The 16,346-nt window shown below is 47.4% G+C and overlaps 1 protein-coding gene across 3 annotated transcripts in view; it reads left to right on the plus strand.

Moving 5' to 3' along the window:
* Tmem131 (Transmembrane protein 131) overlaps nucleotides 1–16,346 on the plus strand; it is a 111,449-nt gene that overhangs the window by 38,269 nt on the left and 56,834 nt on the right. For all 3 annotated transcript variants that reach the window (XM_055073835.2, XM_050183054.2, XM_072287843.1), the window contains 7 exons: nucleotides 507–582; nucleotides 760–877; nucleotides 3,264–3,399; nucleotides 4,119–4,307; nucleotides 12,797–12,969; nucleotides 13,409–13,548; nucleotides 13,969–14,164. In XM_055073835.2, coding sequence (XP_054929810.1) covers nucleotides 507–582; nucleotides 760–877; nucleotides 3,264–3,399; nucleotides 4,119–4,307; nucleotides 12,797–12,969; nucleotides 13,409–13,548; nucleotides 13,969–14,164 — 1,028 coding nt within the window. The remainder of the gene's footprint in view (nucleotides 1–506; nucleotides 583–759; nucleotides 878–3,263; nucleotides 3,400–4,118; nucleotides 4,308–12,796; nucleotides 12,970–13,408; nucleotides 13,549–13,968; nucleotides 14,165–16,346) is intronic.

The raw sequence follows: 16,346 nt of genomic DNA on the forward strand, positions 1-16,346 counted from the left end.
CATGCACACAAATTTTAAACCCGTTTTATCGAAAAAAAGTGTGCGTTAGATTCGAGTAAATATGGTAAATGTGTTGCATCTGCTTGGAGGTGTGCCACGTATTCCTCACAGATGATAGGAGAAAACCTGTATGCCCCTTTGATTGCTGTTTTTGTGGTTGCTTTAATAATCACATTTGACTTATAGCTTATACATTTATAACTTGATGGGCAATTGCATTGTGTACAAAGTGTGGAAGGTCAGCTCAGGCTACCAGTGGATGTTAAGGCGGGAGATAAAGGCCATTAAAAATTTGCAGCAGGTTGTTACATTATTATACAGTTATTGTCCTAATGCATTCTATTGATTTCAGTTTCAGTTTCTTTAAATGTCCCTCCTTTCACCTGCATGTACTAACCACTTTGCATTGTAAACAGGCTCATCTAATCACAAGTGCCATAGCAGTACAGACATTGTGCACCACTGCAGTTACATGTGTAGTTTATGATGTTAACCTGTCTGCACAGGCAGGGAAGCTCTACTTTGACCCTAGGCGTGAATGCAAGCAGGAGTGCTACAGTGGGTTACCAACAGCAACAACTGGTGAGTAAATCACAGCCGTACTGTCAGAGTGCTTAGTGGCAACTTCTGATTCCTGTGTGCCTTGTTGTTGAAACCTTCATGGTGCATATGAGGGGATTTAGTCTGGATTGTGGATAGATTGCCCAACAGTGTGTATTTGGCGTCGGCATTCAAGTTCTGTGCTGCTTTCTTCTGCAGAGGGTCACCAGTGGCTGTCTGGACTTAACCTGCCTAGTGATGTTGGTGATGCAGACCTGGAGCTCTTTCAAAGCATTCATGGCCGCTGGTTGGCCCTGCAGGAAAGCAGGAGGCATGTGTAGGTATTTTTGCTGTTATATAGAATTTGTTTTGGTGGGTGCTCTCTGCGCCAGTCATCAGCAGACCAGTTCTCACGCTGTATTCATGTAAGCAAACCTGGGCATGGTATGGTTGCCTCGAATCTTGCCTAAAATCAATTACCGTATTTATTCGAATCTAGGCCGATAGTTTTTTTCAAATAATCATATTTCAAACTCTAGGCTCGGCTTAGATTTGAGGATATTAAGAAACGCGCCAGTTTTTCATTGAAGCTGCTAAATATGGTGCATAGCTAGAGCCATCTAGAAAAGTCAGTATCGCAGCCTCTACTAGCCATGCTAGTAGCCAACCATACACAAGCGAGGTCGCCATTTTGACCTGTGTCATGTCGGCCGTATCAGTGTGCGTCGTGGTGTTATCGCGATGGCACCAAGCAGGTGATGCCACTACAGTGCCGCTTTCAAGCGAAAAGTTGTGATAGCCGCAGAAGCATCGTCAAACCTACAAGCCGGGCGAGACTTTGGCGTCGATGAGAAAAACGCCTGTCGTTGGAGGGGACAACGACAACAGCTTTTTGCGTGCGCCGCAATGAGGATGGCATTTAGCAGACCAAAGAAAGGCCGTCACCATGAAGCGGAGACAGTTTTGGCCAACTTTGTTCAGATGCAGAGAGTAGCTGCCCTTCCAGTGACAACAGAAGTGCTCCAAACGAAAGCTAGGATTACATATGAACGCCAAAGGATTACAAAGCCAGCCGGTGCTGGCTTCAGAAATTTATGAAGCGCTTCGACTTCAGCCTCCGACGTCGCACTTTAATCACCCAGAAGCTGCCAAGCGATTTTGAAGAAAAGCTGATAGCTTTTCAGCGCTACGTGCTGTGAAAGAGAGAAGTGGCAGGCTACAACCTTGGGCAAATCGGCAACGCCGACCAGATGGCTGTGTATTTTGATATGCCAGTGGCGTACACCATGAATGAAAAGGGTGCCAAAGAGGTGAAGGTGTGCTCTGCGGACTACGAGAAGCAGCGCGCAACTGTGATGCTGTGCTGCAGAGCTGATGGATATAAACTCCCTCCTTATATGATATTTAAAAGGAAGACACTGCCTGCTCGAGAAACTTTCCCAAGAAATGTCATTGTACGGGCAAATGAGAATGGGTGGATGACGGGTGCAATGGTGGAAGAGTGGGTTAAGATTGTGTGGTGACGGCGTCCAGGAGCCCTTTTGACAAAGAAGTCGCTCCTTGTCGTCGACTCCTACCGTGGGCACTTGACCGACAATGTGAAGGCTGCGCTCGCCCAAGTGAACACGGACCTCGCTGTCTTACTGGGCGGCATGACGGGCCAGTTGCAGCCACTTGATGTCTGCATCAACAAACCTTTCAAGGATCGTCTGCGTAAATATTACACGGACTGGTTGACTGATGAAGACCACATGCTAACGGCAACGGACCACATCAAACGTGCATCACTATTGCAGCTGGCGGGCTGGGTAGCTGCAGTGTGGGACGACATCCCAGGTACTTTGATTGTGCGCGCCTTTAAAAAGTGCAGCATATCTAATGTGCTTGACGGTACCGAAGATAGTGCACTGTTTGAAGGTGACAGTGACAAGGAACACAGCGACGAGTCTAGCAGCGACGACGGCGTTGAATGAGCTCTGCACGTTCAGATTCAATAAATGCTGTTTGCATTTTGTCCTCGCTTCTTTTGTTCGGCCTACATTCGAGGTAATATATATATATATTTTTTTGTTGGCTTTGGACATTAGGGGGTCGGCTTAGAATCGGGGTCGGCCTAGATTCGAGTAAATATAGTAAGTCAAATTGTAGTTGCCACTGGGTGCAGTACGCCCCTTCATGTTTCTTTACAACGAGTGCCATGAACACATGCGCCAAGTAGCATCAAAACTTTTTTTAAAATTTTTCCCGAGGCAGCTTTGTGCTGCATTACAGTAACAGTCTAGAATTCCCTTGGAAATCGTAACCTGCACAATGTCTACCATTTCCGTATAGTACATCTGGCCTTGTGCCATGATGAAAAATTATTTTGTTGTTGGCTGTGGCTGGGAGTGGCTTTCACTAATTCCATTTTATTTTCTAATGAAATGAGTGACCCTTTTACATGTGATAGTTGTGGATCTCAGGAGTCATCTGAACATATACTTTGTGTCTGTCCCTGTTGCAACGCCCACTGCCTGATCGTTTTGAACCTTGCTAAACTATCCACCCCATCTAAAAATTTTCAAAATAAAATTCTATATATATGCACCACAAACTTTGAAGTGTGTGCTGGATTTCTTTGGTGACTGTTGGCAATCTTGTTATTTCTTTGTGGGCTGAATGATGCAGAAGCAGCAAACTTGTGTAAATTCTGCTCTTAGCGAGTTCCATCGCCTGTTTTGCAGTGCTAACGTGACACTAAAAGTGGACACAAGCGAGGCACAAGGTTTCCTCATGGAGGCACAAGTGCTCTTTCACTGGCCAAAGCTGTCAACAAAGAATGTTCTGAAGTTTCCAGTTACGCAAGTTGGGAACCTAACAGTAAGTATTGGAGTACCCATGATGCTCCAGCCATTTCTGTTCTCAGTGTGCAGATTATAGGCCATGGGAATGACATGAGCCACACTACAATTACTTACAGGGAAATATGGCTGAAGTTCCGTAAATATAGCATCACAATAAATGCTAGGCTTCTTGCAGCCTGTTTATCTATCTGTATGAAGCCATTGCTGTGCAAATAAGGTGACACGTAGAACAGAAGATCACACATCATGGACACTACACAAGGTCAAAAGTCTGTTCTTTGTGTCTTGTCTTATTTGCACTGCAATACCTTCATCTAGTACCAACCAAATAGCCCGAGAGTCATCTTGGCTCATCAAGCTGCCTTTGGAGCATCGTTGGCCTCACATTGACACTGACAAAAGTTGCAGATTGCGTTGCATGTGCTAAGTTTACTTATCTCGGCAATGTAAGTGGCGATGCACTCAAAATGCTAAAAAGCAGCAAACTATCATCTCGCAATGCCTGGTGATTAGAAAATATTTTTTCTGTAGCGTTGCCTTCACATTCAGTTTTGTCATTTCGACGCGCATGTCATATTTAGTAAATTAGGTCTACCAGGCGTAATTTAACAAAAACTTCCAAAGGCAAACAAAAAGTTCTAAAGGCAGGTGGTAACGTGCAACAACTGCACTTGCTGAATTAAAGCATAAGCTTGCCATACTGCATTGCAGAAACATGTTGCTCATTTGTTCCAGGTGAGGCAACTGACCTTGGAGAACCCATCCAGCCTTCCTGTGCTGGTTCAGGTGTTGCCATTATTCTTGTACCCTGACTTGGATGCAGCCCTCACCATGGCTGCACACTCAACAGGCATGCTGAATCTTTCAGCGGCATTGAAGAGCGAGCCCAGTGCATTCAGCTTACAGGACCTGGAGGAGTACAATGTGAATATAGAACAACTACGCAACCAACCTGGCTCAGTTATTTTGCAACTGTGTAAATATTTGCATGCCAGCTTTCCAAGGATGCCAGTCGCATGCTTAAAAATTTCACCAGAAATGTACATCAATTTGATGCATCAAATATCTCAGCAGGCTAATCATCTTCAGCCATATTACTTTCCATTTGTACTTGCTAGTTGAGAGAGAATTGCTGTGTGGAGAAACAGAGCAGTCCATGCTCAACTTATTGCACTGTATGCGCACGCACGCGCGTGCACACACGAATGCACGCATGCATACCCGTCAGCACGAACGCGGACACGCGCACACACAGACACACACACACACACTTGCTGAAGCTGTGAGCCAGCTTTTCAGCCAGCCCCCTCTTCTCGGCAAACACTTGCATGGCAGATTCCTTGTTGGTGTTGCATATTCTCCGTGCACAGGCGTGGTAGCGTTGCAGAAGTCGCAGGCGCCTTTTTCAATGCGAGATGCTGTTCTCGCCGTGACGATTGCATTCGTCAGGCTGACGTAACGCGCAGCTTCTGCCACTGTCGGGCCCCTGAATTGCCCGTGCTGTCGCTTTTCGTGTCATTCTTATCACTGTCACTACGTGACACTTCGGCAAAACAGAGGCAACGATGGCGAAAAGTCGAACCTAGCAGCCGGCATCTCTTTGTGGTTGCAGCAGCGCTGCCAAGCAACTTCTTCACATTTCCAAATGCCACACGCCGTAGTCAACAGTAGACCCATGTCATGTGCCAGCGCGGACTTCGTGTCACGTTCGAAAGCACGAACGTTTCTAATTTTTCTTCTATTCTGAGCACTTCAGCGTCTTTTTTATCCGAGCTTCGGCGTGACGTGAGTCCTCGCTTACATGATGCCACAACGCTCTCTGGGACAGCGCCGAAATGATGTTGATGTTGATGTTGCTTCACATGCAAATGCACAGGGCGCTTGGAGGCCGTTGTTCAGATCTCTGAGGCTTCTTGTTCTGCCGGGCCGCCCTATGGAGATGAAGCGCCGCCGTGTTTGCGCAACGAAAAGTGGAAACACTATGTGTTAACCGATACATACGCAATAAGCTGGTACGGTTTATGCGGATGCAAAACTGATTATGTTCAATGGCCGCTGAGTTGGGGATTTGACTTTGATACTTTTAAAATGAAACTACTGTTTAAGCAGGTACAGTTTAACACGGTTTCACTGTAATACTTATTTCGCACGACGGATTTACGAGAAATTTTAATGTAAACTACTAACATACTCTGCAGGGCTTGGAAACTCAAATTACCAAAAAAGTAAATGCGATAAGAATTAATGCTTTATTCAAACAAACCTTTACGGCACTCCACTGCCCGCTGCCGCAATTCCCGCCAGCCGGCGCGAACATTAAAAATATTGGTAAGTTTCTTTTGGACCTTGTTTGATCCGTGAACCAAGAACTTTCACTCGAGTTGGGCAACGCCCAAAAGGAGGTCCTCTGTGGCGTCGCGTGAACAGATGAAGTTCCGGATGCCGTCTTATGTGCCATCACACATCGGCGGACGTGGTAGGCATAGGCACGACATCTCTGGCGTCATCGTTGTCCTCGTCCAATGTCACAGCGGTATTGGCACTAGGAGCCTCCTCGATGGCGTCATCCAGCGACACCTTGCCGCAGATTGCAACGTTGTCGTCGGCCTCCACGTACTCGGCGAAGGTTGTGGTGAGGGTTAAACCCCCGAAATCGTCGTTGGCGAAGCCTGCATCGGCCTCAAGCGGCATTGAGGTTGTTGCGTCCCCAGCAGAGGAGGCAGTCTGTCGTTTAAAGCCACAGTGCTTGAACGAGTTAGCGATCGTGCTTCGCGACCCTGCGTTCCACGAACTGGCAATAAAATGCATGGCGTAGAGCACAGTGATCCTTTTTTCCGAGTCGCTGTGCTCCATAGCCACCAGCTGACACTGCACTAACCGCTTCCGGTACCCTTGCTTGACGCACTTAATGATGTCGGCATCAAGCGGCTGCAGCTGGCTTGTGCAGTTGGGTGGAAAAAAAACAACCTTTATGTTCCTCAGGCTGGGCGTATCGGGTGGGTGGCACGGTGCGTTGTCCACGAAAAGCAATATTTTCATCGCCTTAGCACCATTTTTGTTATCCAGCTGCTGCAAAAAATTGCTGAAGAGCAAAGACGTCATCCACGCCTTTTTGTTGAAGTTGTAGCTGCATGGCAGCGTCTTCAAGTTTTTAAAGGACCGTGGCTTTGCAAACTTTCCAACAACGAGCACGGGCAGCCTCTTGGAACCGTCCTCGTTAGCGCAGAATAGTGCCATCACACGCTCTTTACTATGCTTGCCACCATGACAGTTGTCACCTTTAAACGCAAGGGTTTGCTCGGGCTGCATATAGTAAAAAATATCGCTCTCATCGTCATTGAAAACATCGCAGGGCTTGTATGCAGCAATCATCTCCGGCAGCGACTCCATCCGCTCGTTCACGGTCGAAACGTCCACGGAAGTGCTTTCTCTGCCGAGCGGCTGTACACAATCCTGTTTCGTTTTTTAAAGTGATCCAGCCACCCGTTCGATGCCTGAAAGTTGCCGATGCCCAGACGCAATGCCTCAAGGTCCGCCTTTTCTTTTAGAATGGCGCCGTCGACATTTATCGCAGAGCTCCGTGCTTGATGCAGCCACTTGACGAGAACATTTTCTAACTTGCAGAGAGACGGAGCGAGGAAAGAGACCTGCAACACTTTTTTTTCGTCCGCCGTTTCGTCCCGCGCTTCGCGAGGGTTGTCGTATAACGCAGGTCAGATGTAAAATCGCGTCGGATACCCAGGGTTTTTAATGCATTCCTTCTATGGGGACTTCGCCGGGACTGTGCTAATCCGTCGTAAAACCCGGCTCGTCGCAAAACCGGCGGACGTATAACTGGGGTTCCACTGTATATACCGTTTTTACTCGCGTAATGATTGCACTTTTTTTGCCAGAAAAATTGACGCAAGATCAGGGGTGCGATCATTACACGGGTTAAATTTCCCGCGAAAAGAAAAAACAAAATTTTTTCGGCCCGCATTTGCTGCGGGACACCAAAACAATAATGGCGGCCGGCGGGGCAAGCCGAACGTGCCGAACACTATTTTCTTTTTACGTGCATTGAAAGTTTCTTCTGTATCAGTAATGAGTAATATCGTTAATATCGACAAGTTTGCGGCAGTAACGTAGCCATGTCCACTTTGAGAGGACAGAAACAGATGGGCGCGCTTAGCTGCCAGTGACATAGAAACACATGGCTGGCATGCTGCGGAAACTGCGGCATCTGTCTTCACTACTATCCTAATACGGCACGTTTCCGCTAAGGGTGGGCGAATATCTTAGCTGCGTTACAAGCGTCGGCGTATGGATAGGGTACACTTTTGATGTATCAGTGTAAACGTGGCTATTATCGTTTCCGCTCGCGATTTGTTGCGTGCCCACGAGTGCAGATGAGAAGAATCGAAAGGCGCCTTTTTTGTTGTTGTTGACCACAACCATTATAAAGCCTACACATAATAAAGGCAAGTTTGGTTGCAGCTTTTTTTTTAGTCATGGAAGTGCGGAAAGTGATGAAAGTAATGAAATGAGGCATCTACTTAAAGGGACACTAAAGGTTACTATTAAGTCAACGTGGACTGTTGAAATACCATCACAGAAACCTCGAAACGCTTGTTTCGTGCCAAGGAGAGACTTATTTTAAGAGAAAATGCGTTCTGAAGCGTCCGCGTACCTCTAGCGCAGTTCAAATCGCCCGCCCTCCGATCGAGGAGTACTGACATCATGGTCTCATAGTGATGTTGCGCCATCGGTGAGTAGAACGGCGTCCGCAGACGGCGCTACGGCTTTTCTGCGCAATACGTAAACGCCCGGCCAGAAACAGAGCCAAGACAGAGCCGACAGCAGAGCGAAAGCGGGAGTATGGTGGCTAGCGGAATGAGAAACGCGTGACCATGGGGCTCTTGCATTGCCCAGGGGGCGCTGCGAGAAAGGTGCTAAAAAGCGCCCTCTGTCCTAAAATGGGTCGTACCAAGCTCGGTCGTCTGCTTCGGAAAGCACGTTAACAATATGGACCCGCCACTTTCGGTTGTGTTGTAGCACGCGCGTATATTGGGCGCCGAAGATTTTTTCAGGGGTGGCACACTGCGTAAAGGCAAGAAATTATGCAGTGCCGAATACGTGTTCGTCGTTCAAGAATTAGGCGGCGAAGTTTTAGCACGGTGTCAATCGCAAGTGAAGCGAGTCGCGTACGAAGTGGAACTACAGGTAAGGTTTGCACGCTAGCTGCTAGATTCAGGCGCGCAAACGCAAGGAAATGCGTGCTATAAATGAATCCACAGTAGCGATAAGCAGACATCATGTGTACGGAACTGCTCGAGCACACGACGGTACGGGCCGCGATGTACGAACTGCTCGAGCGCACGATCGTACGCGCCGCGACCGGTCTTTCGACATGCCGCCAAACGGTGGGCCTCCTGCAGTCTTTGTTGACTGCATGCCGCTAAACTGATGCAATGCATGTGAGCTCGCACGTACGTGCGAATCGCGCTGCAGCGCGAGCTCGTGCGCTGCTCGCTTGATGTAGCTTTTAATGACAGCGCTCGAACATCGATGGGCTGCAATCAATATTGCCTTGCTGCGCTGCTTCAACATGCTGACTTGAGATCAAGGATGGGCGCATTTAACTCTCTTAACCTGTGCTGCTCGTAGAGTAGTAGTGAATTGTCATCGAATGAGCCCGACCATTTGTGCTCATTTGCACACACTTCACCACTTCGCATCGGTTGAATTGTTAATTGTCGCTGTGGCCGGGTCTCGAATCGTGAATTACCAGCCATGCCTGCTGCTATGTTGGTCTGCTGTCGGTACTGTAGGTGCAAAAGACCGAAATTTCGAACGCAGATAATCAAGCAAGCTTCAAGACAGGCGAAGCAGTAAGCATAGCACGAAGTTTCGCTTACTCAGCGCGACGAACTGCAGCTATGCAGCCCGCCCGACGCTCCACTTCGTGAGGCTTTGAAGGAAAGCGGTAGAATCTGATGTTGGGATTCAGGCCTTCTTGTTCATGGCAGCCCACGACACAGAAGTAATGACGGTGACGCCTTTTCGAGTCTGGGCCAGGTCTCTCCGGATCGGCATCACCGATTCCTTCTGCTCCCAGCATTACGTCCCACGGCACACGGAGAGTCCGTTTTCGTTAAACTATAGGCTGCGGCGAGCTCGCAGCGTGGTCGGCGTGGTCTGTGAGAAGTGACGAGCCTTTTCGCACTCGCAACAGGGCATAAGAAAGTGCGAATCAACGCAAAACTCGGCCTAGAAACGTGCTTCGCCACAGCCAGGGCTCAATACTACCCAAGCTGGCACGACCCAGATGTCGTTTCCCGCACCGCCACCAGGCGCCGCTACTATACCTCAAACTCCAGTGCAAGACGCCCATAAGCTGGTACTTCATTCTATGACGCAAACTTCGACGCTCGTCGCAATGGACCCTGACACCGACAGATTGGCTGGCGATGGTGGGCTCAACTTCAGCGATTTGAGCACCGACGAGCGCGACCTGCTGCTGAGGGGTCGCGCTGCCGGCGTCGTTGCGTACTATGACGGCGGCCTCGACACTGGCTCTCCGGAGCGGGAAAGCAACGAGGGATTCCCACAACATCACATGGACGTGGCATTCTCGTTGTTTGTTCCAAATGCAAGTTTCGCGAGCCAGCAGAACCAGCGCGGCACGACGCGATAACGAAACAACTGAAACTCCAAAGCGCGCGCGGCGCAGAGTCGAGCGAAAACGAAACCTTTCGACACCCACACTACTGAAGGGTAACGTCAAAATGTTATTTTTTTTTCTTGGAATCGAACAGAAGTAGACAAGTAGCATTTTATTCCGTCTTATAACCTAATGAAATGTTCTTTTTAATACGAGTAGTTGAGTATTAGTAACACAAATTATGAGGAGTGCTGTCGTCATCGGGCTAGTACCGGAATGTCGCTGGGGGGTCTCAAATCGTGTCATGCATTTACCTCAATTTCTCGGTTACTAAAGGTCTGTTCGCGATTATATTGACGCCTTAGACGTTCTAGAACATTGCTCTACCACTTTAACTTGAGTTTCTGGTAACCTTTAGTGTCCCTTTAAGAATGTTTGGTGCTTGCAGACCGCTTGGTTTGTCTTGAAAGAGTGGTTCGCGTAGCATTCGACAGATGGTAAGCGCGATCATTATTAGCTAGACTTGGCACACGACATATGGCTGCGGCAAGTTCGGGGTGTGATCATTACACGGGAAATAAAAAAATGTAATTTTGACGACAAAATTTAGGGGTGCGATCATTACGCTAGTGCGATCATTATGCGAGTAAATACGGTATATATATAGATAGATAGAGAGAGAGAGAGACAAATTCGTTCCTGCATTTTCTTTCCATTTCGAGTGCATATGTTTTGTTTGTTCAGTACCGAAAATTTATTCCGCCAGAACAAATATCACAATGACTGTTGTTAATGTGATTAGCATTCAAGCAATGTAGTGACACCGTATTGCCACTGCTAAAGCGTACTATGAGCCGTGTACTGCAGCCAGACTCCTCTCTCGTGCTTTCTTCTGGACACACTGCACCATTTAGGGGTGCATACACAAAGTTCCACCCAAAATCCCCTCCTTTTACATACATAACTTTCGAGATAGCAATGGTGGCACAGTGCTTAAAGGGCCCCTCACCAGGTCTGGCCATCTTGAGCTGACAAGCGCAGAGCATACAATGCGCAATAACGATTGTGTCTGCCAAGTATTACATTGTTATGCGCCGCGGTAAGATTTGAAATTTTAAACAGATCACCATTTTCTCTTCTCCTCGCGGCTGCTGCGCTCCAAGCTGGAAGGGGATGTACACGTGTTAGTACGAATACGTACACGTGTCAGTGCTGCGACGTCACTTGTGGCGACGCGTGACTTCGAGAATTATTCAAGACGTCTGTTATTTGTGTAATAATTTGCTACAATAGACGAATTAAAGCTTACAGAAATAATAAGGCACACAAACAGAATGTCTGCGTGTTTTTGTTTTACTTCACACTGCAGCAAGAGAGATGTACTTCCGTTTCGTCTGCTTGTTCCCACGTCATGCATTCACTCACGCAGACACCGAAACTATGTAATTCTCTACGATTTTCCAGCGCGGGATTATGCTCTATGATCCGCTTGTGTCTGCCTCAGTATTCGTGTAGCACAGACTTATACCGCTAGTCAGTATTCATGTAGCACAGACTTATACCGCTAGTCAGGTGTCCTCGTGCTCAGCACACAAAATCATGCGCTGCACAAAACAAGACAGTCACAACAGCTTGCGTGCAACGCCGTCAGTGGAAGTGTGCCACACCTTAAAGAAGTGAGGAGAAAAAAAAGACGAAGGCGGGGCCCATGACGTATGCGTCACGCGATCCTCGAAGTCTGGTATGGGAGAACGCAGGGAAGGAATTTCACTTGCGTAGTCTAGACCGGGCAAGTGGAGAGATCGTCTATGTTTGCGGTGAAGCTCGCCTCCTGAAATCATTGGTTTCCAGCACTGAAATATTTCTATCTCAGCGACTAATGAGCCGACTTGACAAATTTTTGCGGTAGAGTGCTTCCTAAAGGACATGTAACAACTTTCAGCGTATAGCCGAAGTTTGCTGTGTGGCCTGGTGAGGGGCCCCTTAAGCATTGGGCTGCTGTGCTGCACATGCAGCACCATCTAGGGCATTTATTGCCATTTAGGGCATCTAGGGCACCATCTAGGGCATCACAAGGGCATTTATTGCACCTTTCATAGATCAATGCCTGCTAGCCGAGTTGCTATCCACAAAACATGCCGATGGGCGCGCGACAAATCTAGAAGTCCGACTCACCGCGACCGGATAATGAGCGAATATGTTCGCCCCATGCCGGATCCCAGCGCCTGGTCGTTAGCGCGTACGGTCACGCGAACGGTGGCGCGTTCCAAGGTGGCCACGCGAGACGGTCTCGCAGAAGCATGGATCGGCGCACGTGCGGCACGGCACGTCCGCACTGCTTGCTGTCCCGAACCCAAGAGGGAGCTCTTGTCTTTCCCGCACCCAAGTAACCCCGCAGCAGCGCAACACTCGCGCCATCTCTCGCACTGCGCTTGTACCACTCCGACCGTCGCGGGCGCCAGGCCACGCGGTGAAGCCGCACTGCAGGAGCTATGCGGGAAAATAAGATATCAGGGGACGCGTGAGAGTCGCGCATCCCCACAAGCTAAATAGATAGACACAAAGTGCCCGAAGTGAGCTGAGAATGCTAATCGCATTACTATCTTTATAACACTTCCCAGCTTGAGTTGAAAGTTGCTTAATAAGCAGTTACCATGTGATAGCTGGCTGCTAGGTACAAGGAGAGCATTTGTCACCTCTTACGTTCTTACGTACTTTTGGGCTCTTATTTAAGTTGGTTGTGCTTTTTGTTTTTGTTGTTTTCGTACAGCCAAGCCCCGACAATGTGTTCCTAGCCTATGGTAAAGGCCTCGAGGAATATTTCCACGTCCAGACACACAGGAAGTCTCTGGCCTTCCAACTGACACCGGGCATGAGAGTACGTGTGAAAGTTGGCTTCTCACCCAAAGATGACCAGCCTGCCTCCTCTCTGTTGCTCATTCGGTATGTTCATTGGTCCGGTCAAGGGACGTCAATAGCAAAATCAAACTTTTAAACTGTGTAGCCTTTGCTGTGCATTTAAGTGAATTTCCTAGTGCTGTTGCTTAAAGCCACTCTCTTCAGTCAGCTGCTAGGTGGGAAAATATGGCCACAGGACCTACCACACAGTGCATTCTATTCTTCAGTGCTACACTAGGTACACTGTGGAATTTCACTTGTGTGGTACTGATGAAATGCTTGTATGCTTGGTAACGAACATAACAAATCATGAGCTCACAAATTACAAGGCGTTTGGAATTCTTCCAGAAATTTTGATGGGGAGAAAGGTTGTATTTAGGCTGTAAAAGCTATACATGTGTGTCTTCTGTGGCAAAATAACTTTTGTGTTAGCATGACTCTGGCGTTTGCTAGCCCTCATTTATATGCCTGTGTTGTGGTGCAGGAACAATCTGACCGTGGTGAGTGCGGTGATGCTGAAGGGCCAAGGTGGTTATGGCCAGCTTCGTCTTGGAAACAAGGTTCCAGGTGGTGATGCTGTGCTGACTTTCGAACTCTCGGAAAGTCACCTGAAGGACTGTGATGGTGAGCTCCACAAATGTGATTTATACAAAGGTACGGCCGTGACGTGTGCCATCCGCCTCCGGCTGTGTGGGGGATGTGCACTTCGTTGGCAGCGGTTTTGGGATCTGATAGTAGAACCAGCTGTGGTAGTTTGGTGGCTGTGGTGGGCCGACTGTGGTGGGCCGTGGTGGGCCGAATCAGGCCGACTTCAGAATGCGCAACCCCATAAATAACTCAAAGTAGCTGTGTTATGAATTCGTAATGCTCACTTCAGGATGCTTGCATTGACTCGCAACTTTATTTTGAATCATTTTGCCCTCTACGGTTCCCTCTGTGAGGGTATACACAACCGTGACATTTCACTGAAATATATCGATTCTGACACTTCAGTGCAATCTTGGAAAGTCGCACCAGTGTCTGCTAACCTTATTCTTGGTGCAGGCACAAGAAACATGCGCCTGTCACAGCCCAACTTCACGGTACGACGAGGGTTCACAGCTCGCAACACTGGTCAACTTCCTGTGTTTGTCCAAGCGTTCTACATCAGTGGCAAGCCTTGTCAGGGGTACGGCTTCAGGGTGTTGGACTGCCACGGTTTTGAACTTAAGCCAAATGCCACCCGACGCATTGACATTGCGTGAGTAGTTGTGCCATGTCATCAAGCCGCTTCCTACTGCTCATGTTCCCCTTTAGCATTGTAGTAGAATCCTGTTGCCACATTTTTCCTGGCATAAAGAAGGAAGAAACCAACCAGGAACATAGGTGTTTGGACATTTGACTGGGATTGCGTTACTGCAAGGTATCGACCGGAAAGTTATTTTAGCTGAGGATAACATAAATTATATGTGTGATCATTTTTGTGTGTACTCTGGAAACTGTCTTGTGCAGATGAAATTTGCATAGCTGTGTACAATGTTTGTTTTTAGCTTGTTCATGACTGGCTAGAATTTAAACATACGATGCAGTCCACTATTATAAAGAGCATGCTACCATGTAGTTTGCATTCTGAAGGTGCCTTACCTGTGTTTGTCAGCAGTAGCAGTGGTAATACAGTATGCACATGCATTGGAAAAAAAAGGCAGAGAAGTAAGGGGAATCTGGTACAATTCTGCATGACACGTTTTTCGGGATAATACATTCTTTTAAATATTCCCAGCCAATTTCTATAGGAGCAATGCATTTTCATATGGTTATTGTGATTGTGTTTTTACCTGAAATTGGATAATATGACAGCAGAAGTGGCCTTTTACTGGTACTTCTAAGACTCGTAGCTTTATATTCTGGTGTACTAGCAAAATAACATTCCAACGACCTTGCAACAATACGTTAAGTCCTAGCCACACAGAAGAACAAACGCATGTGGCATGCTGCCGTCGGTACAACGCTGCTGTAGCATTGCAGCCACACCGACTGATGGTGCACCACTGCTTAGTTGAATGAGGAAACGGCAGCTTTATTTTTTACTTCGAGCAGAATGTTTTTGCAGACATTGAAAAGAAGAAAGTTCAGCGCGAACCGACAATCTATTTCGACGTTACTGAATAAAATTGCATTGGCTGCAGTTCATGCAGCGTCAATTGATGCTGCTCCGCTTAACATGTTATGCGGAGCAGTGTCACTCTACTCCATTCTAACCTTTGCTGTTAACTTTTTAAAAAAATTACACCCTCTGGGGCTTACCTTGTTCCACAAAAATAATTGTCATCTGTCTTGTCCGCATTTCCTTTCTTTAACGCTGTGAGCGTGGTACTTCCAAGTCGCGAACGGCTTGTGTGTTACCAGCGTGACGCAACATTCTCAACAGGAAAGTAGCGAGCGTTGAGTTGTCATGAAAGGAAACGCAAGCAAGGCAGATGACGATGATAGTTGTGGGACAAATATACAGCCAAAAGGGTGCAACCATTTCAAGAGGGTTGAGTTTATCACTGAGTGCACCTATTTTCATACTTCTTGGAGCTTGCTTTGGATAATGCGATTTTCAGATGATACGTTTGAAGGCGAAAGCCTTAGACGGCTCATGATACTAAAAATCCGATTTCCGACATTGCGGCACCAAAATTCAGTGGCACCAGAATGGGAGCCGAACCCCCAACATTTGGTAGGAGTTGAACCCACAACCCTTGGTGTTAATTATGGCAAAGTGATTTAAGGCATAGATCATTAAGATAGAGTTAATTAAGCTACTTTAACCCTCAACATTTGGTGTTAATTAAGGTGAAATTATTTAAAGGACAGTTAATAAAGATAGGAGTAATTAAGGCATTTGAACACACAACTTTTTGTGGGAGTCGAACCCAGGGCCTGTGGTGTTAATTAAGGTATAGTTAATTAAGGCATTCATCCCTATTACGTTTGGTACGAGTCGGACCCTCTAGGAGATATAAGCAAACCGGCTGGCTATATTTCCAAGTTGGATTGCAGTTGACATTGTGAAGGTCGAGAGTCGAACCCACTAACTTTGGTGTTAAGGCGAAGTGAATTAAGGCACATTTAATTAAGGTAGAGTTAATTAAGGCACTCAAACCCACACTTAAGGTGGTAGTCAAGCCCTCGACCTTTGGTGGGAGTTGAACGCACTTGGAGGTATGGGCGAACCGGCGATATCTCCAAGTTAGATTCCAATTGACCTCGTGAAGGTCGAGAGTCGAACCTTCGACCTTTGGTGTTAGTGGAACCCACGACCTTCGGTGTTAATTAAGGTGAAGTTAATTAAGGCACTTGAACCCACGACCCAACATGGACATATGGGTGAACTGGCAATATCTCCAAGTTGGGCTCCAGTTGACATCTTGGAAGTTGAGCGTTGAACCTACTACCTT

The sequence above is a fragment of the Dermacentor andersoni genome, chromosome 4 (genome assembly GCF_023375885.2).
Source record: "Dermacentor andersoni chromosome 4, qqDerAnde1_hic_scaffold, whole genome shotgun sequence".
NCBI classification, from domain to species: Eukaryota; Metazoa; Arthropoda; class Arachnida; order Ixodida; family Ixodidae; genus Dermacentor; species Dermacentor andersoni.